The sequence below is a fragment of the Manihot esculenta genome, chromosome 11, assembly GCF_001659605.2.
Source record: "Manihot esculenta cultivar AM560-2 chromosome 11, M.esculenta_v8, whole genome shotgun sequence".
Lineage (NCBI taxonomy): Eukaryota > Viridiplantae > Streptophyta > Magnoliopsida > Malpighiales > Euphorbiaceae > Manihot > Manihot esculenta.
The window spans coordinates 29,680,823-29,703,880 of record NC_035171.2 but is presented as its reverse complement, the minus strand read 5'-3'; the positions used below and the strand labels follow the sequence as shown (position 1 = coordinate 29,703,880).

The 23,058-nt window shown below is 26.7% G+C and overlaps 3 protein-coding genes across 3 annotated transcripts; 1 reads left to right on the top strand and 2 right to left on the bottom strand.

Annotated features, from left to right (window-relative positions):
- Window positions 1-3,108, bottom strand: LOC110626366. Its single transcript, XM_021772207.2, has 3 exons — window positions 2,539-3,108; window positions 1,874-2,041; window positions 1-1,782 (listed from the first exon to the last, which is right to left on the bottom strand). Exons 1-3 carry the CDS (start codon window positions 3,082-3,084, stop codon window positions 67-69), a joined length of 2,430 nt encoding a protein of 809 aa, XP_021627899.1. The 5' UTR covers window positions 3,085-3,108; the 3' UTR covers window positions 1-66.
- A 12,977-nt stretch (window positions 3,109-16,085) lies between these two features.
- On the top strand, window positions 16,086-16,735 carry LOC110625527 (uncharacterized protein Mb0911c). The gene is made up of 3 exons (XM_021771152.2): window positions 16,086-16,213; window positions 16,310-16,472; window positions 16,546-16,735. The coding sequence occupies exons 1-3, from the start codon at window positions 16,086-16,088 to the stop codon at window positions 16,684-16,686; spliced, it is 432 nt and encodes a 143-aa protein (XP_021626844.1). The 3' UTR covers window positions 16,687-16,735.
- An 876-nt stretch (window positions 16,736-17,611) lies between these two features.
- LOC110626810 lies at window positions 17,612-21,213 on the bottom strand. The gene is made up of 4 exons (XM_043962146.1): window positions 21,057-21,213; window positions 18,738-20,147; window positions 18,225-18,601; window positions 17,612-17,987 (listed from the first exon to the last, which is right to left on the bottom strand). The coding sequence occupies exons 2-4, from the start codon at window positions 20,140-20,142 to the stop codon at window positions 17,721-17,723; spliced, it is 2,049 nt and encodes a 682-aa protein (XP_043818081.1). The 5' UTR covers window positions 20,143-20,147; window positions 21,057-21,213; the 3' UTR covers window positions 17,612-17,720.
- Window positions 21,214-23,058: the final 1,845 nt, after the last annotated feature.

Sequence of the window (23,058 nt, the reverse complement as noted above, 5' to 3'; positions counted from 1 at the left end):
TTGAGAAAATGTGATTCAAGAACTTTATATACCTTGTAATATATTAATTTTAAATTGTTACAATTTTCAATTGTATAAAGCACGAACTTTACATGAAATTTCGTACAAATTTATGTCCTTTCCAGGGTTTTCCCACTGAACAAGTTCCTGGATACCCTTCTCAATCTCTCTTGCCTCTTCTATTAAATTCATCAAGCAAAATCCCATTGCTCCCAGGCTTAAAATCATTTCACTCTTCTGCTCTTCATCTTCATCATGATCATGGAACTTATCTATAACTTCCTTTGAATGTTTGAGATAAGATTTTATGATACCCTCTATCTCATTTTCATCATCTGAACTTGAAGAAACCTTGAAAATCTTTGGATTTGGTGATTTCCCCAGTTCAGGATCATAACAGATGTTTCTGTTTTCAAGTTCCTTGTCAAGAAATGCCAGGGATTTCAACAAGCTGAGATCCTCAAAACATTTTATTAATGAACCAACCATTTCCTTGAAAAGTTGAAGGTCACCCTCTAGTTTATTTGCAGATTCTTTCCAAGAAATTCCCATTTTTTGTGATTCTTGTTCGAGGAATTCAACTGATTGAGCACTAAAAAGTAGGAGATCCACCATCTTTGATAAAGACCCCAAAATCTTACCAAAGCAAGCACTATGAAAAGGCAAAAACCAGAAGTTGGGCTCCACATCAGCTTCTCCAATGAATTTCTCTAGCACACTAACTTCCAATTTTAGTCTTCTTTGATTCTCTAGCAAGATGGCTTGGTTGGCTTCAAGGCTCATTGAGCCAACGCATGCAGACAATGAACTCAAGCATTTAGTGAGTTGAGTTTTAGCTAGAGAGGCAGCTCTTGTGGGTTGTAACAGTAGCTCCACCATAATTGAGCAAGATAATCCAATGAAGGTTTCTGTAATTCTTGCTATAGCAAATTCACTTGGTGGACCAAAATTTTTCCTACCCAATATTAGTACGGCACCAATGGCCGCAGAAATTCCACCAGCTTGGCCATACATTTTGCTACGCCTTAGAAAACTGGTGACGATGAACCAAGGAAGAAGAGACAAGAATCTTATTGGCAAGAACCTTTCAAAGACAAAGCAACCTACGACTCCGTAGATGGTTCCCAAAACTGTCCCTTGTGCTTTAACGTTGGCAACTTTGAATGTCGGCTCTCTTGCCGAGGCCAGGCTAATGGCCACTGGAAGTCCTGACCAATAACCATTTTCCTTGCTATATAACAAACCAAATAAGATTGCAAGACCCAAAGCAAGAGAACATTTGAAAGCTGGCATAAGCCTTCTGCTGCTGAGATTCATGGTCCAGTTGCTCCTGATGCTCTTAAAGAAACCATTTTGCTTACTTGAATTGTTTGAGCCTTCATTTTCTTGTTTGGAAGTGATTGGTTTTGTCAATGGTTTGCAGTGGAGGAGTTTCATGCAAAACAAGAAGAAAAGAGAGCATAAATCTTGGTCATCCGTTGGAGTTATGTGAAGAGTTTGGAGGGACTCGATTATATTTTCAGCACTTGATTCAGGAAAAGTTAAAGGGTCACAAGGCGAGGAATTCTTGATTTGCTTAAAGATCAGGCTGATATGCTCCTCTAATAATTGCAGGCCTTCTTTGCTCTTTCCTTCCATCATTCTCACAGGAAATGACGAGATATTGGTTAAAGCCATTTCCATCCCTTTCAAGGATAACTCTAGTTCTGCCAATTTCTTTCCAGGATTCATGTAATAAGGCCTCAGAAACCTAAATGGAAGTCTCTCCCATTTCACGCTTCCCTGTTGAATAGTGCATGCAAGTATTAGCAAGGAAGTAGAATCAATATATCTAACGGGATCTAGATCCAGAGTATAAATTAATAATGCTTACTTGGTAACGTTTAATACTTTGGAGAAATTTGGCACCAGAGATGGTCAATGACTTGGCCTGAGAGATAGACGACGAGGCCAATGCACTGTCTTTTTCACAGAATGCCTTCACGTAGAGCTTCAGCCTCTCTGAAGCATTTTCTGCTAGCAGCTTACAATTTTCTTTCACCTGCAAGAAATTACATATATCGGCTTATTACAAAAAGAAAAACATAAATTACAACTAATAATCCACGTTACAGATGAAATATTCATGCATGCCATAGCTACGATTTTTTTTATAAAATTTTTTATATCATACTCTAATATCAACGAGTCAAATTTTGTGTATTACACTATTCAATACTAAACCAAACAATAATACGAATACTATGTTATCTAAACATAGGATTTGTGACATTGACGTAGAACCTACTGTTCATAGATCATCACTGCATCAACATTTTCCACTCTTGTGGATAGTCAGTGTCACGTGGGATAGTGAAAATTGTCTTGTCTTAGCATTTAGCAAAAATATTCACCAATGCACCTAACCGAACAAGCCAATTACAGCAACCCTTTCATTGATTTTCAACTACAAGAGGGATGGAGACTCGAAAGTTCCATACATATTAGAGAAGAATTAACAATGGGATTATTAGATGAATAAGTTGATGAATTAATTACCTCCCAACAGGCCAATCTTGGATATGGCAGCAGCAAGGCAAGAATACAAGCTAAGACTCCAATGGCAGTGCTGGCTGCCACATGCAAAGGATGCATGATTCTCTCTGTATGCGCACCTTTAATAAAGGCTATAACATAAACAATAACAATCTGACCTAAAGCAATTCTCTTAGCAACCAAATGAGTCCACTCAGGAAGTGCCACCACAAATGCAGCTAAAGCCACTGCTAAGGATATGGTGCCACTAGTGAACTTAGCAGGGCCAATCAACCACATGGTCAACAGAGCAGGACCCAGACTCTGGATTGAGGCGTAGAGTGCTAGCCAGCAACCATGAAGAGTATCACCCAGAGTTGCATCAGTCGCAATAAGTATCACAGTCACGTAAGAGAATGCAGGGAAGGCTATTTGCTGGTGAATAGAGGCTGGTCCATAGAGGGTCAGGCAACCCACAATTGTACATGCCAGTCCTGTCCTAAAGGCGGTGGCTAGGCACCACCTCCAGACGGCTCGGACACGTTCAGGGCTGTTTGTTGGAGCTGGCATTTTGGAGAATGATAATGAAGAGAATTTACAATGGCTTAGAATGCAAAACAAGCAAGGAGCTTGTGGTTTTTGTAGGGAGAGACAAAGAGATTCTGAAGGTGATTCAGAACCACGTAAATGGTATTATGGGACCCATGGGGGTGCTGTGGGTGGGCTGACGTGGGATTTCTCTTGCGAAATAGCTTTATAGTACTGAAAGGTACTTGGTGATTGGTGAAGCAATGTTAATTAGGTATGTTGGAAGACTCGGAGTAGAAAAATGTAGAATTATCTATATATTAAAATAAGTTAATAGAAAATAGATAATTATATAAAAATAATTATTTTTATTTTAATAAAAAAATCACTAATTAATTATCATATTTGTAAAATTCACCCCTCTATAATTAAACAATATTTATATAGTTGTACGACTCTGTGTATTGGTATATGACTAAGAGGGCGGATTGATGACTATCTTTTTTCTGGCATGCACATATTTTCTAGGCAACTTGGCCTGGAAAAAGCTAGCTAGCCATTTTCTTGCACAGGCGCAGCTCCACCCTCCACCGCCCACCAACCCATTAAACGTCTGAAACTTGGATTCTGCGTAGGTAATAAAATAATTAGTCAATTAGATAAATATATTCAAGGGTATTAATATAGACAACACTTCAACTTTTATCAGTTTGGTGGTTTTATTATTCCGCCGACGCCGATCACTTTTGACACTGCTAAAATATAAAGGCCAATCTTGAAAGTCTGTCTTTCTTCCCTTTAGAGAATCCCTTTAAAATGTCAACTATTTTTATTTTTCTAAATTTACAAGAATTATTTTTTCTACAAAATAAATCATACCAAGGGTAAGAGTTTTTCTTTTCTCTTTCTACTATATATTTCCAATAACTTTAATATTACAATTATTTTCAATTAAGAAGTTTTCTTATGCCAATTATTTCAATTTTTTACATTAATTTATATTAATAAAGTATTTTCAAGTATTATGTTAATGTAAATCCGAAACTTATATTAATTTATATTAATAAAGTTTTTTTTTTTTTTTTTTTTTTGTAAATAACAGTTCTGAAAATAGAGGGTCCAAGGTCTGATAACCTGAACAACATTCAATATCTATATTAATTTATAAATTAATTCTATTAATTTTTTATATCTTTAAAAAAATTTTTGGATTGAGTCGACTAGGATCCACATCAAACCAGTGAAGATAAACAATTATTTTTCTTTAACATTGGCATTAGAATTCAGAAAGTTTTACGTTCATGCTCGGAATGTGATGCTTCAGAAAGAGGTAAGTTAAAATAATGTAATTAGAAAAAAACTACAAAAGAACCAATGAATAATGATATTTTATAGTTTACGTTGATAAGATTGAATATTGTTTAAGATTTCATTTATTCTCGGAAAATAAGTTGTATTTAAAAATAATTTTTGATGTAATTAATAAAATAATTTATTTTTTATTATTTTATTTTATTTTAAAAAATAAAATATATTAATAAATATAAATATATATATATATATATATATATATATATATATATATATATATATATATATATATATATATATATATATATATATATATATATATATATTCATAAAATTTTCAAAAGATAAAAAAATATTTTTTAAAAAGAAAAAGACTTAATTTTTTATTAACTAATTTTTTTAAATGTTCAAATGCTAAAAAATATGAAAATATTTTCTTAAAAAATATATTCATAAAACAAATCGAGATTAAGTTTCAGTTTGTACGTAAAAAATAATTTGAATTTAAAAAATATTTTATTTGAAAAAAATATTTTTCATTAAAAATATTTTTTAATAAAATAATTCATTTTTTATTATTTAATTTTAATTTAAAATAAAATATATTAATAAATTTATATATAAAAATTTTAATAAAAATATTAAAATGTAAAAACTAACGTATTTTTTAAAATAATTTTTTTTAAAAAAATGACTTATCAATAAAATATTTTCTATTGATTAAATTTTTTAAATATATCAAATATTAGAAAATATGAAAATTAATTTTTTAAAAAATATTTTTCGGAGTATAAGAATTGGTTTGTTTATAGTAAATAATTTATATTTGAAAAAATATTTTTTATATAAAATATTTTATAATAAAATAATCTATTTTTTAATGTCTAATTTTCATTAAAAAAATAAAATATATTAATAAATTTATAATTAAAATAAAAAAGTAATTTTTTAAAATAATTTTTTAATTAAAAAATATTTTTTATTAATTAAATTTTTTTAGCATTTCAATTATAAAAAAATGTATAAAATATTCTTTTAAAAATTATTTTTGGTGGAACAAAGGAGCCTAAATCTATAAATAAAATATTTTTTTTATATAATTTAGATAATCTTCTCCTATAATATATCTTTTGTGGTGGAACTAATTTCAATTTATTTTATTAATATAGGATGAAAAATGAATTCCTAACATTATAAATTTTATGCTCTATAGGTGTGAGAGGAAATTAATTTGTTAAAATATCATATTAATAAATTAATCAATATGTGATTCGGAAAAAATAACTACTTATTCAATAAATTTAAATTTTTTAAAAATATTTTTCTAAAGAAAACCACAAAAAACAGAGCTTTAATATAAAAGAAGTGTGATAATTATGCTGCATGAATGTAAATCTAAGGATAGAGTTGCCAACAATGGCTAATAGCCAAAGCTTGGCGAGCTATTGCTTTATAAGCTAGCTCAGTCAAGCAAAATTAATCAAAACCCAAAAAAAAAAAAGATATTTATTTTTTTTTTAACTTTACTGCAATTTCTAAGAAGCAAAACATTAATTATACAGAGCAATTAAATAAAAAGCACATCAAATAGAGAAGAGTTGAAGTGGGTTTCTCTTAGATTTCCACTTAAACATGTTTTTGGACCTTTCCAGTGAAAATTGGTGTTCTTTGAGGAGGAGGAAGGGTCAAGAAGGGGACATATCGTTGAAGTTCAATTGTCAAATTTGTATTAATTAGTGCTTTGAGTTAGTTAAAGCAAGCTATGCTACGTACGTACAATTATCTCTGCTATTTGTATATATTTGTCATAATTAATTATTTATTTTATTAATTAAATAATTCTGCTAAATTCTTTAAAGCCTGAATTCACATGGGGGATTTGTTATAGATTAAAAATCCCAAATCTAAAAAATGCACATTTTAATGCTTGTTAGAAAATAAAACTCTCAGATTTAAAAATATATAAAAAAAAGGTTTAATAATATTTAAAAAGCATAAATAATAAAAGGGTAGACCTGGCATTTAAATAATATTGAGCCCTAATTTAGATTGTTGAAAGCTCAGAAAAGCTTACATGCGTATGGGCATGCATTGAGGGATTAATGGAGAAAGCACAGAGAAGGAATTATGCAGAGGCACCCACAGCTCTCTGCACTTTCTTTGTGTAGGGTGACATCAAAAGTAAAGATTTTTTAATATTCTACAAAATATATATAGAGACAGAGAGAGAAAGAAACACACATGCTTGGTGTGTGAGGCTTTTTGTGGTGGGATCCTATGTAAGGAAACTAAGTGGGACAATGGCATGCTGTCTTCTTTCTTCATCTTCAAAAACAGCTTTTTTCATTCTAATGCTTTTCTCATTCTATACTATATAATATCCTCCTGAATGTTAGCTTTGCATACGCCGACAAAATAATGTTTTTCGCCGAGAGGTGAATACTAGCGAGAAATTAATTAGTAGAAAGGAAAAATAGGAAGGGTGAAAAAAGAGATGGAGCAAGGAGATATGCAGATAGTTTGGGAAGTTTCCTCAGTGCGATAACCTATCAAGGCTTGTAGTTGAAGTCGTCAGCCTGTCCCTTCTGTTCGGGATTCGAAGGGTCACTTGGACGTGTCTTTGCTTCACTAACACTAACCATTGGCAAAAGACAAATTCATTATTCCAAAAAAAAAAAAGACAAATTCATTAAGAATTCATGCAAATAATTTAATCAATTACCAAATAAAAAGCAAAAAAAAAGTGATGTCGAAGTTTTATATGGCAGCAGCCCCACATTATTGTAATATTGTATATCTATTTCCTTTTATTTTTATTTTTTAATGAAAATTAGAGATTGAAAAAAAGTGAGATTTCTCAAATTTATTTAGATAAATTTTATTGTTAGGCTAATTTTTGAGTGCCTATTTCTTTCTATTTTTATTTATCATTTAAAACTCTTAAGTAAATTTTATGAAATTTTAGCAATTAATTTTACTAAATTAAATTTATTTCATTAATTACTTAGTTTTTTGTTTAATCTATTATTAAAAATTGGGACAATTAAAAGATTAAAAAATTAATAAGGAAAGTTTTTAAAATTGTAGAAATCTTGTGTTTAATAAAGTTAAAGGGTAAAAATTAAAAAATAATACTTGTATTTTTTAAAAAATATTAATAAAATTTTAAAAAAAGCGAAAAATAGCACTCATAGTCTTAGTCTGATGGTAAGTGCATTCGAGTAAATCTGAGAGATCTCAGTTCAATCCCCCAATCCCCATTTCAAAAAAAAAAAAACGACAAATATAAATGTAGTGAGGAAGTAATAAAATTTAATTTATTTGATAAAAGGATTAAATTAAAAAATATATAAGTATTAAATTCTAAATTTCACTATCTTAAGAATTAAATTGCAATTTGGGAGAATATTTAAAAAATTTAAAAAGAAAATCCAAATATAAAACCACAACTTTTTTATTATAAATTAAATTTTAAGGCGTTAAAATATAGGTTAATATTATATTTTTTCAAAAAAAAATTATAAAATAGTTAGGGGTAAAAAATTACCAACTCCATATCAGAGTCTCATGCCTTTGTTCAAGCACTTTCTAGCTAGCACCTCTAATTTGGTCTGAATGTGTATCCAACAAATCAATCATTTGGCCTAAAAGTTTACTCAAAACTTTTTTTTAAAAAAAATTAGTGGATACTTAAATTTGAAACCTCACCAAATTTACTAGTGCCTCCCAAGATATTCTTGGTGAGATCAACCCGTGGAGGATGATGAACTTAAATCCAAAGAGAAAATAGAATTTTGTGTGTATAGAAAAGTTTAGTTTGGAGGGGTCACGCTCTTCTCTTTTAATTTTTTTTTTCTTATCCTCCGGTGGCGTAGCTACCGAAATCAATGCAGTCAATTATATCTCATATAACCGTTACCTTATTACAGTATTACATGTTGTTGTCACGCAGAACTATACGTACGGGCGTATCTGTTTGTCTATCCTCGTCAGACAGCTATTTTATTTCCTTCTGGCGTCCGCGCTAATAAGGTTGCGACATAGCTAGCTTGCTCTCCTACTCTCTGTCAAGTTAAATGAGTTAGGCCTCTCTTTGGCTAGGCCTCCTCTTTGATAAGTTCAGACTCTCAATCAATCCGACCTATCTTAATCACGAATTAAATGGTGTATTGATGGTCCGTTAAATAGTGAACTCTAATTTAATGTTTCTTCTTTCAGGATTGACCACATTCTCCTTCAACTGTCATCAAAAGACATATAGCATCAATTTCCATAGCTTTTTATGAAGAAAATCAAACGATGATGATTTTTAGTTCAACAATCAATGATTTTTTAATGGATTAATAAAGGATAAAAATCTTTTTTATTTAATTTTTACAATTAGAAGAACATTCTACTTGAACCGCCAATAAAATTTATCAATTTATCAATTAGATTTAAATTAAAAATAAATAAATAAATAAAATTTAAATTCAATTATATATTAATCAAACTCATCCTATTAGAATTTGATCGAATCAACACAAAAAGATACGATTTATTGACATCTCTGCTTATAATCATTTATTACTACCAGCAAATTATTAAAAAGATGAGATGATAGCTGATAATTCTAAAAATTTAGTAAATTATGTATAGTTATTGCAGTTGACATGTAAAATTACAAATAAAGTATATATTACATTATTTATTTATTATTGAAATATATAAAAAATTAATAATTTATTATATATATATATATATATATATATATATATATATAAGATTTAAAGATATGATTATTAATAAAATATAATTTTATTTTAGCCAATTAATTAAAAAAATTAATGTTTATATATATTTATATTTTAATTTAATTTTTTTAATTTTAATTTAATTGATCTAATTTTTAGATAATTTAATTTAATAATATAGATAGCATGTCACATATATTATTATTATTATTATTTAGTTGGTTAATTGACTGAAAAATTTATTGTGTCATTTTATATTTTAATCTAAATATTTAAATTTTAGATAAATTGGTTCAACATTTGTGTTTGAGTATAATTTTGGTTAATTTTCAAAATTAAAATTAAAAATAAGTAATATAATTGTTAAATATATAGTTTACATTTTGGATGGTAATGAATTTTATTTTACAATAATAATTTTGAATATTTTATAGCAAATATATTATTTAATCCAAAATGGCACCATACAAAATAATTAAAAATAATATATCTATTATAAAATCTTTATAATTCTTAATCCAAAACAAAATCTGTTGAAACTATTTAATAATTAGATTATTATTATTTTCAAAATTAAATATATTATTTAATTATAATTAAGTATAAATTAATATTATTTTTATATTTAAAATTAATTTATATTTAAAAAATAATAAAATATTATATTTAATTTCACCTCTTATATTTTAATTTTTAAAAATTATTAAAATTATTTTTAAATGTAAACGTTAATTGAAAAAAAGTATCTGTGATGAATTTTGTTCTGTTGAAAAAAAAAATTAGCGACGACATAAATAATAAATTTACAATAAATAGTATAATAACATATTTTCGATAGATTAACGATGAATTTTTAAATAATTAGTGATAAAATTTCATCCGTAGGAAAGATTAAAAGAACCCATTAAAAAAAAGCCCTAGCACCTCTTTCTAAAATTTCAACTCCCATCGCTACATGCTCTTCCTCTCCCCTCTCCCCACGCAATTTTTAGCATTGCTCATTCACCCATGCTTCCCAATGCCGACACGATTTCTAGAAACTTATTACCATTTAGAAAGCTACGATCTTAAATGTAAAAAGTTTAGGAAACTCAATACTCAAATATGATCTCTTATAGCTTGAGTTTTAACTTTTTATAATTCATCAAGAAGATAAGAACTCTAATACATGAGTCATGAAAAATGATGGGCAAGTATAACATATAAAAATTATATTTTTGTAAATCATATTTATTCGTTAAAATTATATTTTTTGTAATAGTAAAAATTATTAAATTGATATTGAATTAGTGTAAAATTTATTAAATATATGATATTGTTATTTATATTTTAATATATGATATTTATATTATCATTAGTTGTAGTTGTATATGGTCAATGAAATATCTATTTTTTTATTTAAAGAGCTTATTTAAGTGCCATTACTGATAATGTTGATGATAATTATGAAAATTAATCTGTTTTTAATATGGATAAGTGTATTGAAATTTTTAAGAGTAACAAAGGGAGAATGTATGGTTTTGAATCTTCTAAGATTGCAAAATCAAGAACTCCAACTATCTCTTTCTCATGCACGATCATTCTGGAGGACCCTCTCAAACTATGTTTATTTTAGAGAAAATTGAATAAATTGATGAATTTATTCTAAATTTTATAAATATTATTAAGTATTATGAATTTATTCTAAACTTTCAACTTTATAAACATTGTTAAGAATTTGTGTATATAAATATTAATTATAATGATTATGAATGACGTTTAATTTATATTAAATGTGTTTTTTAATTGTAAATTATTTAGATTATCCGTGCAGAAAATTATTCTATTAATAATAATGAATATTATTAAAAATATAAATAATATTTTTTATAAATTTGCGATGAGTTTTGTTAAAATGATCATAGTATTTTTTATGGTTATTTTCGGTCATTAATTATTTTAATAGATTAGCACGGATTGACCAACGGATGGATTCTACTTTTCTCATAGATTTAGCCATGAACAAAATTTGTCGCTAACATTTCCGTTAGAATGAAGTATGTAACCAGGGTACAGAACCTAAGACAAATAATAACCGAAGGAAATTCTTCTAAAAGAAATGAAAATTGTAAGGAACTTAAGAACAAAATACTTGTAAAACCTTCGTGCTAACAGTTGCAGACTAATAAATTTCTGAGACAAGCGATCTTCTAACAACACATTACGACTATTAATTAAAAATAAATTAATAAAATAGTATAATATAATTTCATTTTAATTTTAGAATTTATAATTTAATTTTATATTAAAATAATATACTGTAGTATATCGTGCTATTACTAAATAGCTACAATTTTTAAATTTTATGATAACATGGAATGGTATTACTTTAATATAAATTATTCAAGTAAATCAAATATTTCATATGACAAAACAATGCTACAAGATATTTTTTTTTATATTTTTTCTCAATAAAATCCAATTTAGTTGTCAATATACCTTTCAAGCAAGATTCATCAAAGAAATAACCTTCATGGGCTTAAGAGCAACTAGCCATTACTGTCTTGTAAAGCTTTCAAACACTTGCCCAGATCAATGCATGAGTCCCGTTAACTCCATAACAAAATCTTAACAAACTCTGGCGCACGTTATGCAGCTTAAGACATAAACTGATTTAAATCAACCCGATTCATAATTTTTTTGTTTCATCTTAACCAAATTATACAGTTTTTTTCTATTTATATAACCAATAATCAAATCAAATTAACATTTAAATTGCAGGTTTTTAATAAAACAAAGTTTCAGAAGAAAGATTCTAAAATCAGCAGTATTTACTTTCAAAAAGAATACAAATGTCTACCCATTAGCCACAAGTTGGTAAAAGTTGTACCATCAACTAAATTTGCTCATTCACCCATTAGGATGAGGTAGCTTCTCTTTCTCAACTTAGCACATGTGTATGAATTTTGGAGTCTTAAGCAACGTTGAGGGCTTTTTGCCTAGTAAGAATTAAAAAAATAAATAATTCCTAAATTTGATCTGAAATTTTTTTTTTCAGTAAAATTTACTATAAAATATATAAGTGCGGATAATTTTTTTTTTTAAAAAAAAAATAGTACATACTTGAAAAGAATCAAAAATAAATTTAAAAAAAATTAATAACTTACAGCACATATATTGATTTCTATTACTATTTTTAAAATTTTATAAAACTTATAATTTAATCTATATTTTTTAAATAATAAATAATCTATATTTTATAGCACTCTTAACTTCAATATTTTCTCTCCTATATAAATTTTTAAATCTTTAAACTCTAAATTTTCTAATTTCTAATTTATACTAAAATATTTATAGCAATTTTGTATTAAATATTTTCTCCATTGTGTAAATTTAAACTCTTAATCTCTAAATTTATTAATTTTTAATTTATATCAAGATATTTTATCACAGTTTTATATTATTTTTTTTAATTTGTTAAGATAATAAATTATTTTTATAAAATATATAGAAAATATTTAATACAAAATAATTAAAAATATCTTGATATAAATTAAAAATTAAAAAATTTAAAATTTAAAGAGTAAAAGGTTTATATATGCAGGGAAAATATTTAATGTAAAACTGATATAAAATGTTTTGATATATATTAAAAATTAAGAAAATTGAGATTAAGAATTCAGACTTTACTTATTTTTTTCATAAATAACGGTAAATTTAAGAGAAAATTTAATAAAATAAAAATTTATAAACTAAGTTATTTATTATTTAAGAAGTATTAATTAAATTGTATGTTTTATTAAACTTTAAGTATCATAATATAAATTAACTTATATATATATTTATTATATATATAAATACAATACCTTGCGGTAAGGTATTAAACTTTTTTAAATTTTATGTTGTTTTCCTCCAAGTATCGTACTTATAAAGTGTGGTATTTATTTTTTATTTTATTATATTTTATAAATGCAGTAAATTTTATCGCATTTATAAAGCGCTGTAAGTATTAAACTCATATTGATTTAGGATTTTTTTTTTCAGATAAGGTTTAGAATTTTTTTTTTTTTTTAACACTTGTTAGGCAAAAAGCCCCAAAATTTTCTCTTTTCAGGTTTGGATTAACCCAGAAAAGGAAGCATTGTCAAAATTGAGAAGTTCATTATTTATGTACTTTGTATCAAGAGAAGAATGTAGAAGAGAAGACTCTGAGTCTGTTTCTGAATGGGCCTGAGAATCATTGATATCATTTGTTGTTTCAATATCAGGCTCTCATTGTTGAGAAAGCTGTTGCAACTGATAAAAGAGTACTCAAGAACATCTAAGAAAACAAGGAGAAAGTAACAATTTTTTTTTTTTCTAGAAAATATGTGCAGCCACATTTCTCCTAGCAGCAACAGATGTAACTTCAGAATTTCCACTTAAACTAGAACTATAAGGTGGGTCTCACATGGAAATTGGAAAAAAAAAAAGCAAACAAAAAAAAAAAGCTTTACATTCTCAGCTAACTGAGAATCTCTCTCCCATACTTTATTTTTAACTAGCAGCAACCAGCAATCCTCAGTCTGAAAAAGCTATCTTTTGATGTTTACCCAAAGAATCTTGAGCAAATATCAACCTGCAAGAAGTAAACAGCAAGAAAAAGATCAGCATATAGCAATTAATTGTCCCAGATCCAAATGGATTATTCAAAGTCTCAAGATCAATTAATGAAATCAGGGTAACAATGATTCTCAATTATTTAAAATACCGAAACTTATATTTTGATATCATATTAAATTTAATATAATCTAATTCCTTCAAAAGTCAATTAAAAAGAAAAAATGTTTAAAATTTTTATAAAAAGCATATGATCTTCATCCCAAATCGATGTAAAAATTAATAGCGATTTGAATTGGCTCATTTATTTTTAACTTTATAATTTTTTTAAAATATAATTAAAATAAATTTAAACTTTATTTTTTTTATAACGCCACTATATATATTTTTAATTATAAAATTAAATCATTTCAATAAACTTAACAGCCGTTTATTCCTCTGTTAACAGTACGGTATAATTGTTAAAAAATAAAAGTTTAGGATCTAATGATAAAAATGGTAAAGTTTAATTTTTTTTTTTAATCTTTTTATAAGAAAAATATTTTTTTTAATTCTTTGTATATATTTTATTTTTTAAAAATATAAACAAAATAATTAAAATATATTTATTTTTCATTCCATACTCATTTTAATTTTTAAATAAAATGAAAAATAATTTTTTTAACATTTAAATTATTATAATTTCATTAATGATAGATATTTTAAAATAACATTTATTTTTTATAATTAAAAAAAATGGAAAATAAAAAAAATATATAATAATATTATAATTTTAATGTGTAGAGCGCTTATTTTACTCAATTAAAAGTATTTCTCTTGATTTTAAAATATTTGATTCGGAGATTTCGAGTTCGATCTCCATTCCATCTCGTTGCTCTTAACTGAAATTTCAATACTATTAATATTTTAAAAAATATTATAATTTTAAAAGAAATAATAATAAAAAAGTCATACTTTAAGGGAGTAATTAAAAAAATAATAAATTTGTAATTTATAATTTAAAAAAAAAATAGTTTGACAATTAAATTGCATACTATTTAATTAAATTGGTAAATTTTAATTAAATTTTTATTTTTTAATAATGTGTTATAATTTTATTGAGTTAGTGAATCTCGAATTGGAGTAAATTAAGGTAAATGAGTGGTCCTTTATCAGAAAATTGAAAGAAATAACATTTTTTTAGTTTTATTTTTTATCAAATTAAATAGAACAAATTATTATAAAAAAATTAACAAATTCATTTTTATTTTAAAATTATAAACATTCTTATATTTTATAAAATATAACTCTTTAATTTTTTTTCATTAAAAAATTTATTAATTATTTATATTATTTATATTATTTAATCTCTGTAATTTTAATTATATATTATTTAATTATTATAACTTTAATATTTATACTATTTAATTTTTTAATTAAAATTAAATTAAATTGATTAACAGCTTATTTGACAGAAAAATTAAAAATTTAACTTTATATAATATAAAAATATTTTAATTAAGTAATTTTAAAATATGAATAAATTAATAATTTTTTTTTTAAAAATAAGACGATAGTAATTCTTTCAATTAAATGATTATATGAAATTAACTAGTTTCAGTAATTAAATTTAAATTTTATAAATTTTGAAATAATTTATTTATTTTATAATCATTTATTTTTCTATTTATAAGTGATTTTATGAAAATTATCTTATATTTATTAAATATAATTAATCCTTACAATTTTTTAAATGTATTTTATTATTTTCTTTGTTTCTCTTTGATCATTTTGCTTTTCCATTTATAAATTAATGAAACTTATTAAATATGGTAAAAAAAAATAATAATGAAGCTTATTAAAATTATATGAATCTAGAAAATAAAAATTTATTACATTAAATTAAAGTGTAGTTTATTATAATTTAATTATTCTTACTTATTTTAAAAAATTAAATATTACATAATATATATTTTGAAAATTAGCATTTTGTCTTTGTAGGATGTGGATTTATATTGCCACGTGACAGTGTCTGAGATGCTTAAAACATGCATGGAGACCACGTGTAAGTCAATATTGCCACGTGTAAAATACTTTTTTAATTTTTAACTTTAATAATTATAGAATCTATAATACAGATATAACATGTAAATACTTATATATTTCAAAAAAATATATATAGTCTAATAAATAAATAAAAATAAATAGAAATAAGATATTTATGTAAAATTATTTTCTTCATCTTATTTTGTTTTTAAAATTTGCTTATTTATTTATAAATTTTAATTATCTATTTATTTTTATTTTTATTGATTTATTAATATCTGTATTTTATTTTTATTAACTTATTATATCATGTAAACGGCTCCAGCGTATAACTTCTCAGTTTTCGCTGAATACGACTATAAAATTCACCCAAAGAAACGAAGGCCCGAGCTAGAAATGGCGACTTCAAGTCTCAACCCAGCATTTGCCTACACGGTAGTGTACGTAAAGGACGTAGCCAAATCCATAGATTTCTATGCAAAAGCATTTGGTTATCATGTTCGCCGCTTAGATAATTCTCACAGGTGTTCCCATATCCATCACCGTTAAAACTCCCTGATTCAATATTTCTTTTCTTGATCGTTGACGGTGACCATTATATTGTTGATTTGTATTGATAGATGGGGAGAGCTGGACAGTGGGCCGACCACCATAGCTTTCACTCCGATCCACCAACGTGAGACAGATCAACGAAGTGGTGCAGTGCAGACTTCACAAACCGTCAGCGAGCGGCCTCCTCTTGAGGTTTGCTTTAACTATGCAGATGTAGATGCTGCATACAAGGTATTGTTTAACAAGAAGTTTCTCCTCTTTATCTTTTCTAAATAATCTGATGTTTATCTGTGTGTGGATTTAGAGGGCGGTGGAGAACGGCGCGGTGGCCGTGAGCCAGCCGGAGGACGAGGAATGGGGACAGAGAGTTGGATATGTGCGTGATATCGACGGAATTGTGGTGAGGATGGGAAGCTATGTCGCGAAGCCGGTAAAGGAAGACTGATTTTGTGTGAGCATGTTTACTAGTGGATGTGAATTTTAGTGTGTCAAAGAAATAGTATCTTATAGTTTTGAGTAAACTTATGGAATGAAATACTTGATAGATATTCTTAGTTTTTATACTTGTAAATTTAATTAGTTAAATAAAATTTGTTGTTTTTGGTAAACTCTAGTTTAACTTATTAAAATTTAAAATAAATTTGAAATTATAATGTCATAAAAAAGATTAAATAAAATTTTAGTTTTTAAATTTATCTAAGTATTTTAAAACTAAAACTGTATACAAAATTGGAAAGGTTTTCCTCCTCCATGTCCCAAAACTTCCGATGTGGGATTTTTAGAAGTATTCAGCATGAAGCGAAATTCATGTTTGGATTCGCGTTCCGGTAGTTCAACGAGCAAGTGTATAAATCAGCTAAAAAATTACTATAGTAACAATAACAGTGTATATATAATATAAATTATTATATTAATAATTATTTATATTATATTATAAATATATTATTTTTTATTTTAAATGTATATCGTCATTTGATAACTTATTTATATTTTTTTCCTATAAGAAGTATTTATAGTTTTTTTTCATAAAAAAGTATTAATATATTACTTAATTTTTTAAAAAATATTACTTAATATTTATTATTTTATATTAAAAATATATTTATGTTTGATGTATTAAATTTATTTCTATATATAGGATTAATTTGTTTTTATTACAAATTTAAAATTAAACTATAAATTATTATATTTTATAAATTTGCATTTTGTAATGATTATAACATAATTTTAAATGGATTGTCAGTTTCTTTTTTACTTTAGCTTTGATATAGAATATAAAGATATAGATTTAAAATTAAAGAGTATAAAATTATTTTTATTTATAATTCTAAGTGTTTATATTTATTACTTTTATTATTCACATAAAAAAAGAAAAAAATATATTGCATTAATTAATTAACAGTGTTGGTTTATGAATAAGCTGATAAAATTTGGCAACAAACACTTGTTGAGATCTGATTGACTAACATCCATACCGTGTCACCTCTTTCTGGCTTCCAAATAGATGAAGAGCCATTTGACCACGCTCAGGATCTTTGTCCATCTCCTCTGAGCCCGTGTCATAGCAGAACAGACATGTGAAACTTTGATCACGGAATCAGTAATGAAGGGCTGGGCAAGGCCTGGATTATTACTCCATATCTTTCTGGGTAGTCCGAGATAAATAGAGGTGCATATCACGATCATGCTCTTTCTCCATCTTCTCCTTGCCTTCACATGGCACGGTCGTCCCGTGTAATCCTTCAGCTGCCAAGAGTTAAATCACCAAAAGTGAGTAACGCCACAGAGACTGTAGCATTAGCTTATCAGTCAAAACTATTGGCCTACATGTAAACTGCAGGTCGTTTGGTTGTGAAGATTTGAGGGAGAAATCTGGGAACAGCTTGAATTTGAAGGACTCCATCCGCAAATTTTAATTTCCAAAAAATTAAAATAGAGAATTAAATGGGCAAATGTTTCACATATATTCAGAATTGAACTAACCTTGCCATCTAAATGAGAACTGTCCATCTGATCATCATCATCATCATCAGTGTTTTCACTAATCAGCTCCATTTGATCATCCCACCAAGTTTGTTGTGGATCAGCATAATCAGGGAGCTCATTGCAATTATCTAGATCAATTGGCGTCAAGATTTGTTCTTCTGAAGATCCAAATTTTTCCATAATCTTTGCGTTCATTATTGTGTATGCAGAATTGTCTTGCGTTATAGGCACTGCCTTGTTCATAATATTTCTTTGTGCAACTTCAAATGCACTAGGCTTTATGTCACATGAACACTTGCATGGTTGGCTCAAAATTCGTATTGCATACTTCTTTAACACTGGATGATAGACCCCAGCAGTATCCCACCATGCACCTGCCAAGAAAAAAAGAGCCGTTAATCAATCGTCAATATTTAATTGTTTTATTTCACTTTACCACAAATCTAATCGATACGTGATATTTAACAATTTTAAAAAATAAAGATGGAGATAATGAAGAACAGAACTCACAAGGATGAGATACTTTCATCAACTGGTATGCCAATGCATTGAACATCTTTGATGTCTTTGCTTTATAGAGCATCATATCTTCAATGAAATTTTCCTTTTCTTGACTTATTACCATGGTTGACAACATAAAATCTATGCCTGTCTTCATTTCAACATTAAATTCAAAGCTGTCTCTACACATGTAAGCAGGGTTCAAAAAAGCAGCAGCTGCATGTATTGGATGGATAATTTTATTGCTTCTCCATTCTTGAAACAAAGTCAATATCTTCCCATACTTTGTTCTGTCTTTACAACATTGTCTCTCAAATCTTTCTCTTGCCTTCTCCAGTGCTTCGTACAAGTATCCTAACGTAGGTCTATCATCTTCTACTAAACAAAGTACTCGTATTAATGGCTCCATGGCATTGAGTACCTCAGGGACTCGGCTCCAGAAGTTTCCATTTACAATAATGTTGGTTATCTTGGCTGCTCTCTTGTTATTTTGCTGGGGATTAAATTTCCGAAATGCAGCTTCTTCTTGTAGTTCATTCTTGCTACTCAAAATTGACTGCAGCATTTGATAGTTGGAGGCGAATTTAGACTTGCATGGATACTTCACTTTTGATAAAATGATGCCATCTTCATACATACATTTTACCAGGAATCTTGCATTATCAATTGTCTCTTGTACCCATCCAACTTCATTGTATATAGCCTTCAGAAGAGAATGAATCTCATGAGCAACACATCGAATTCGGAAGATCTGAGAGTGACTACTGAGAGGCTTATTCTCAATTGATTTGTAAATTCTATCACTATTTGTGATCACTTGCACAACATGATCTACCCCAATATCCTCAATCACTGAAGAAACAATGTCTTCCAAATCAAGTTTTGATTTCTGGGATTTTGGAATTTCCTGCAATTTCAAAAACTCAGCTCCTTCTGCAGAATAAGCAATTATACTCATGAACTTGTTCCACAAGCCAAGCATTATAGTGCAGCCTTTAACAACCCATGATTGTCTAACTTTTTTAACATATTCCTCAATTTCCAATTCAACTTCAGGCATAGCCTTTCTCTGGAGCATCAAAGGACTTGGCAGCTTATACCCACTGCCAAATTCAGCTACTCCTCTCACAAAATCAACAAAAAATGGTGCTTCGACAACATCAAATGCAATGTTGTTAGAGAGAATGAACATTGCAAGGTTTTTATTTGCTACACTTTCAGCCATTGCAGCTATTTTATATTGATGAACACCTTTTGGCAAGAAAGAGCAGGTAGCTGAATTATGTTCATCTTCTTTATTATCAGCTGGACTGCTTGCAACTTTCCCTTGTTTAGAATTGGAGCTCACAGAATCCTCCCAATCTTCCCCATGTTCTTCCACACTATGTTGTAATTGACGCTTTCTTCGAACCATATTAGCTTCACAAACAGATAATTTTAGTAGCATATTAAAGTCGGTATATGTTATAAATCAACTGTAAATTATATATATATATATATATATATTAATAAAAAATTACTATTTAAACGCAATATTATTGAAAAAATTCATTAATTAATCTCTATATTTTATATATATATTTTTATAGACGTCAAAAGAGAAAAAATAATATTTATAAATTTTTTTTTATAACAAAGTGTTGGACTGAGATTTTTGAAAATGATTCCGTACTACAATTTGGTGGGATACAAAAAGAAGAACAACATTTGCCATTGAGACAGTAGTGAATCAAAATATACAACAAGCAGAAGTTGTGATGAAGAGTTTTTGTCTAAAGATATGTATTGAAAAAATATATTATTAATATAATTTATATAATTTTAATTTAATAATATATTAGATTTAATAATATAAATATTATGTACTTACAGAGTTATCCGAATAAATATAAAAAATATCAGATTTATATAATTTTAATTTAATAATATATTAAATTTAATAATATAAAAATAATGTATTCACAGACTTAATCAACAGTAAATTCAGGTTGAATCAACCGCTGCTAAAAATATGATAAAATTTCTATACAGTGTTAACCGTAAACGGGATAAGTTATATCATCATGTACTTATTTTTTTTTTTTTGAAGTAAAAAATACGCATCATATTTCACAGGACGTATACAATATTTAATAAATTATGATAATTTTAACAAAATAATATCAATATACACTCATAGATAGACATAGAATTTCAGAAGACTTTTAATTTAATTTTGCATAAATGTATTATTTTATAATTGCAATAAGAATTGATTTATGAATAAATAAATACATAAAAAAATTACAGTAAATAAACAATTTGGGTTTTGAAGATTTAGGGTAGTACCTGGTGGGGACAGATTCAACCACCGTGATTCAATCCGTTTGAGTTGCAGAGGAAGATGGCACAGGAGGAGAGAGTTTTGAAGACTTGAGAATTGGATTCTAAAACCAGAATTTATAATGCCGGGAAAGAGAAGAAATGAGAGAGAGAGAGAGAGACAGAGACAGAGACAAACGGACAGACAGGTGAGACTAATTAATATTTTAATTTTCAATTTCTTCGCTTATTTGGTTTCTTTCCTTCTTACAGCTATATTGCGCGCTTTTTTCCTCGAAAGAAACGAAAAGAAAAGGAAAATTGCGCAATTTTAATTTTTACGATCATAACTAAAAAGCGCCGCAAAAACGTGGTGCGCTTCTTTTCTTGGCACGACTTTTTTTGTTTCAAACCAAGCTTATCACGTGATTAAGAGGTAAACGAATAGAATATTTATAAAAATTAAAATATTTAATTTTAAATTTAATTCATATTAATAATATTTTAACATACTCTTAAATTGAATTAAAAATTAATTTAAATTATTTAAATTGACTGATTATTATTATTTAATAAAATTTAAATTTATTTAATTTTATATTTTTTAATTAATAATTTATATAAAAATATTTTTCATTAATAATTTTTATTTAATATTTTTAAAAAATATTTAAATTTTAAATAAAAATATATAAATATTATTATAAAATATATTTTTTATATGAAATTAATTATTTATATAAATAGATTTAAAAAACTCAAAATACTTGAGTCCATTGGTTGTGCCGGTGACTGCGGCATTTCTTCAACCACTATTGTGCAACTTATTCTTTTCCGGCAATTTCTTCACAATCTTCAAATATTTCTCAAACTCGTGATGTGATGTTTCACCAACTTTAAATCATTCATTGTCAAGAGGTAAAAAATATTTAGATAAAAAGTACACTATACTTACATATATTTTAAAAGTTTTATACTTTAAAAACTAAAATAACTTTCATTTCATTATATTTTAAGATTTGAACTTATCTAAACTTTCTCGCGGTTACCGATTTGAGAATAAACTTTTACACTGTTTTCACACGGTTGGCAATCTAAACTTTCAATACTACATTTGAATTGGCACACTGATATCATCATTACATTATTAATTTTTTCTTTTTTATAATTTAAATACAATTATTTAAAAATATAAATTATTAAATTGTAAATAAAATAAAATTTCAATTTTTAATAATAAGAATGCGTAACTTTTAAAATGTATAAAAAATAAAAAAACAGTAAAAAAAAAAAAAGAACAAAGACATAAAGGTATCTCTCTCGCTCTCTCTGCTTTTGTATATCTCTGTCATTTTATTTCTCTTTTTAATTTTTTTTTCTCGCTACTTTTACAATTAACTACCTTCTCTTAATATTTATCTATAAAAGTAAATAAAAAATTTTAACAAAAAATAAAATAAAATTGAAAGATACAAGTGAAAGAGAAAGTTTCACTCTTACAATTATCTCTTTCTTCCTCTCTATCACACTATCTCTCCTCTCTCTTCCCTCTTCTTTTTTTTATACATTTTATCATAAAAATTTAAATTTTAAATAAAAGTGAAATTTTATTTTATTTACAATTTAAATTTAAAGACTTCAACTTTTAAAATTTTACCCTTAAATCATAAAAGGAAAAATTAATAACGTAACGACGGGGCAATGAAAGGAAAAATTAATAACGTAAAGACGTGGCAATAACGTGGTTAGCCATTGAAAACGTTCAAACCTGAAAACAAAAGTTATTTTGATAAATGTACTTTTCCCAAATATTTATTATTATGTATTTTAAGTACTTGTGAAGTCTAATGAAATCATAATAAACTCATAATTATATTTAACCAATCCCAAAAATTTACTTCAGCAATCTAAATGTTTATGGCCGAATAGTTCTGCTTAAATCAAACATCTAGTATCTTAACTCTTAGACAAGCATAACTTACTCCCTTTTCGTTTCGAGGAAGCACAAACTAGACCAGTAATCGCCGAA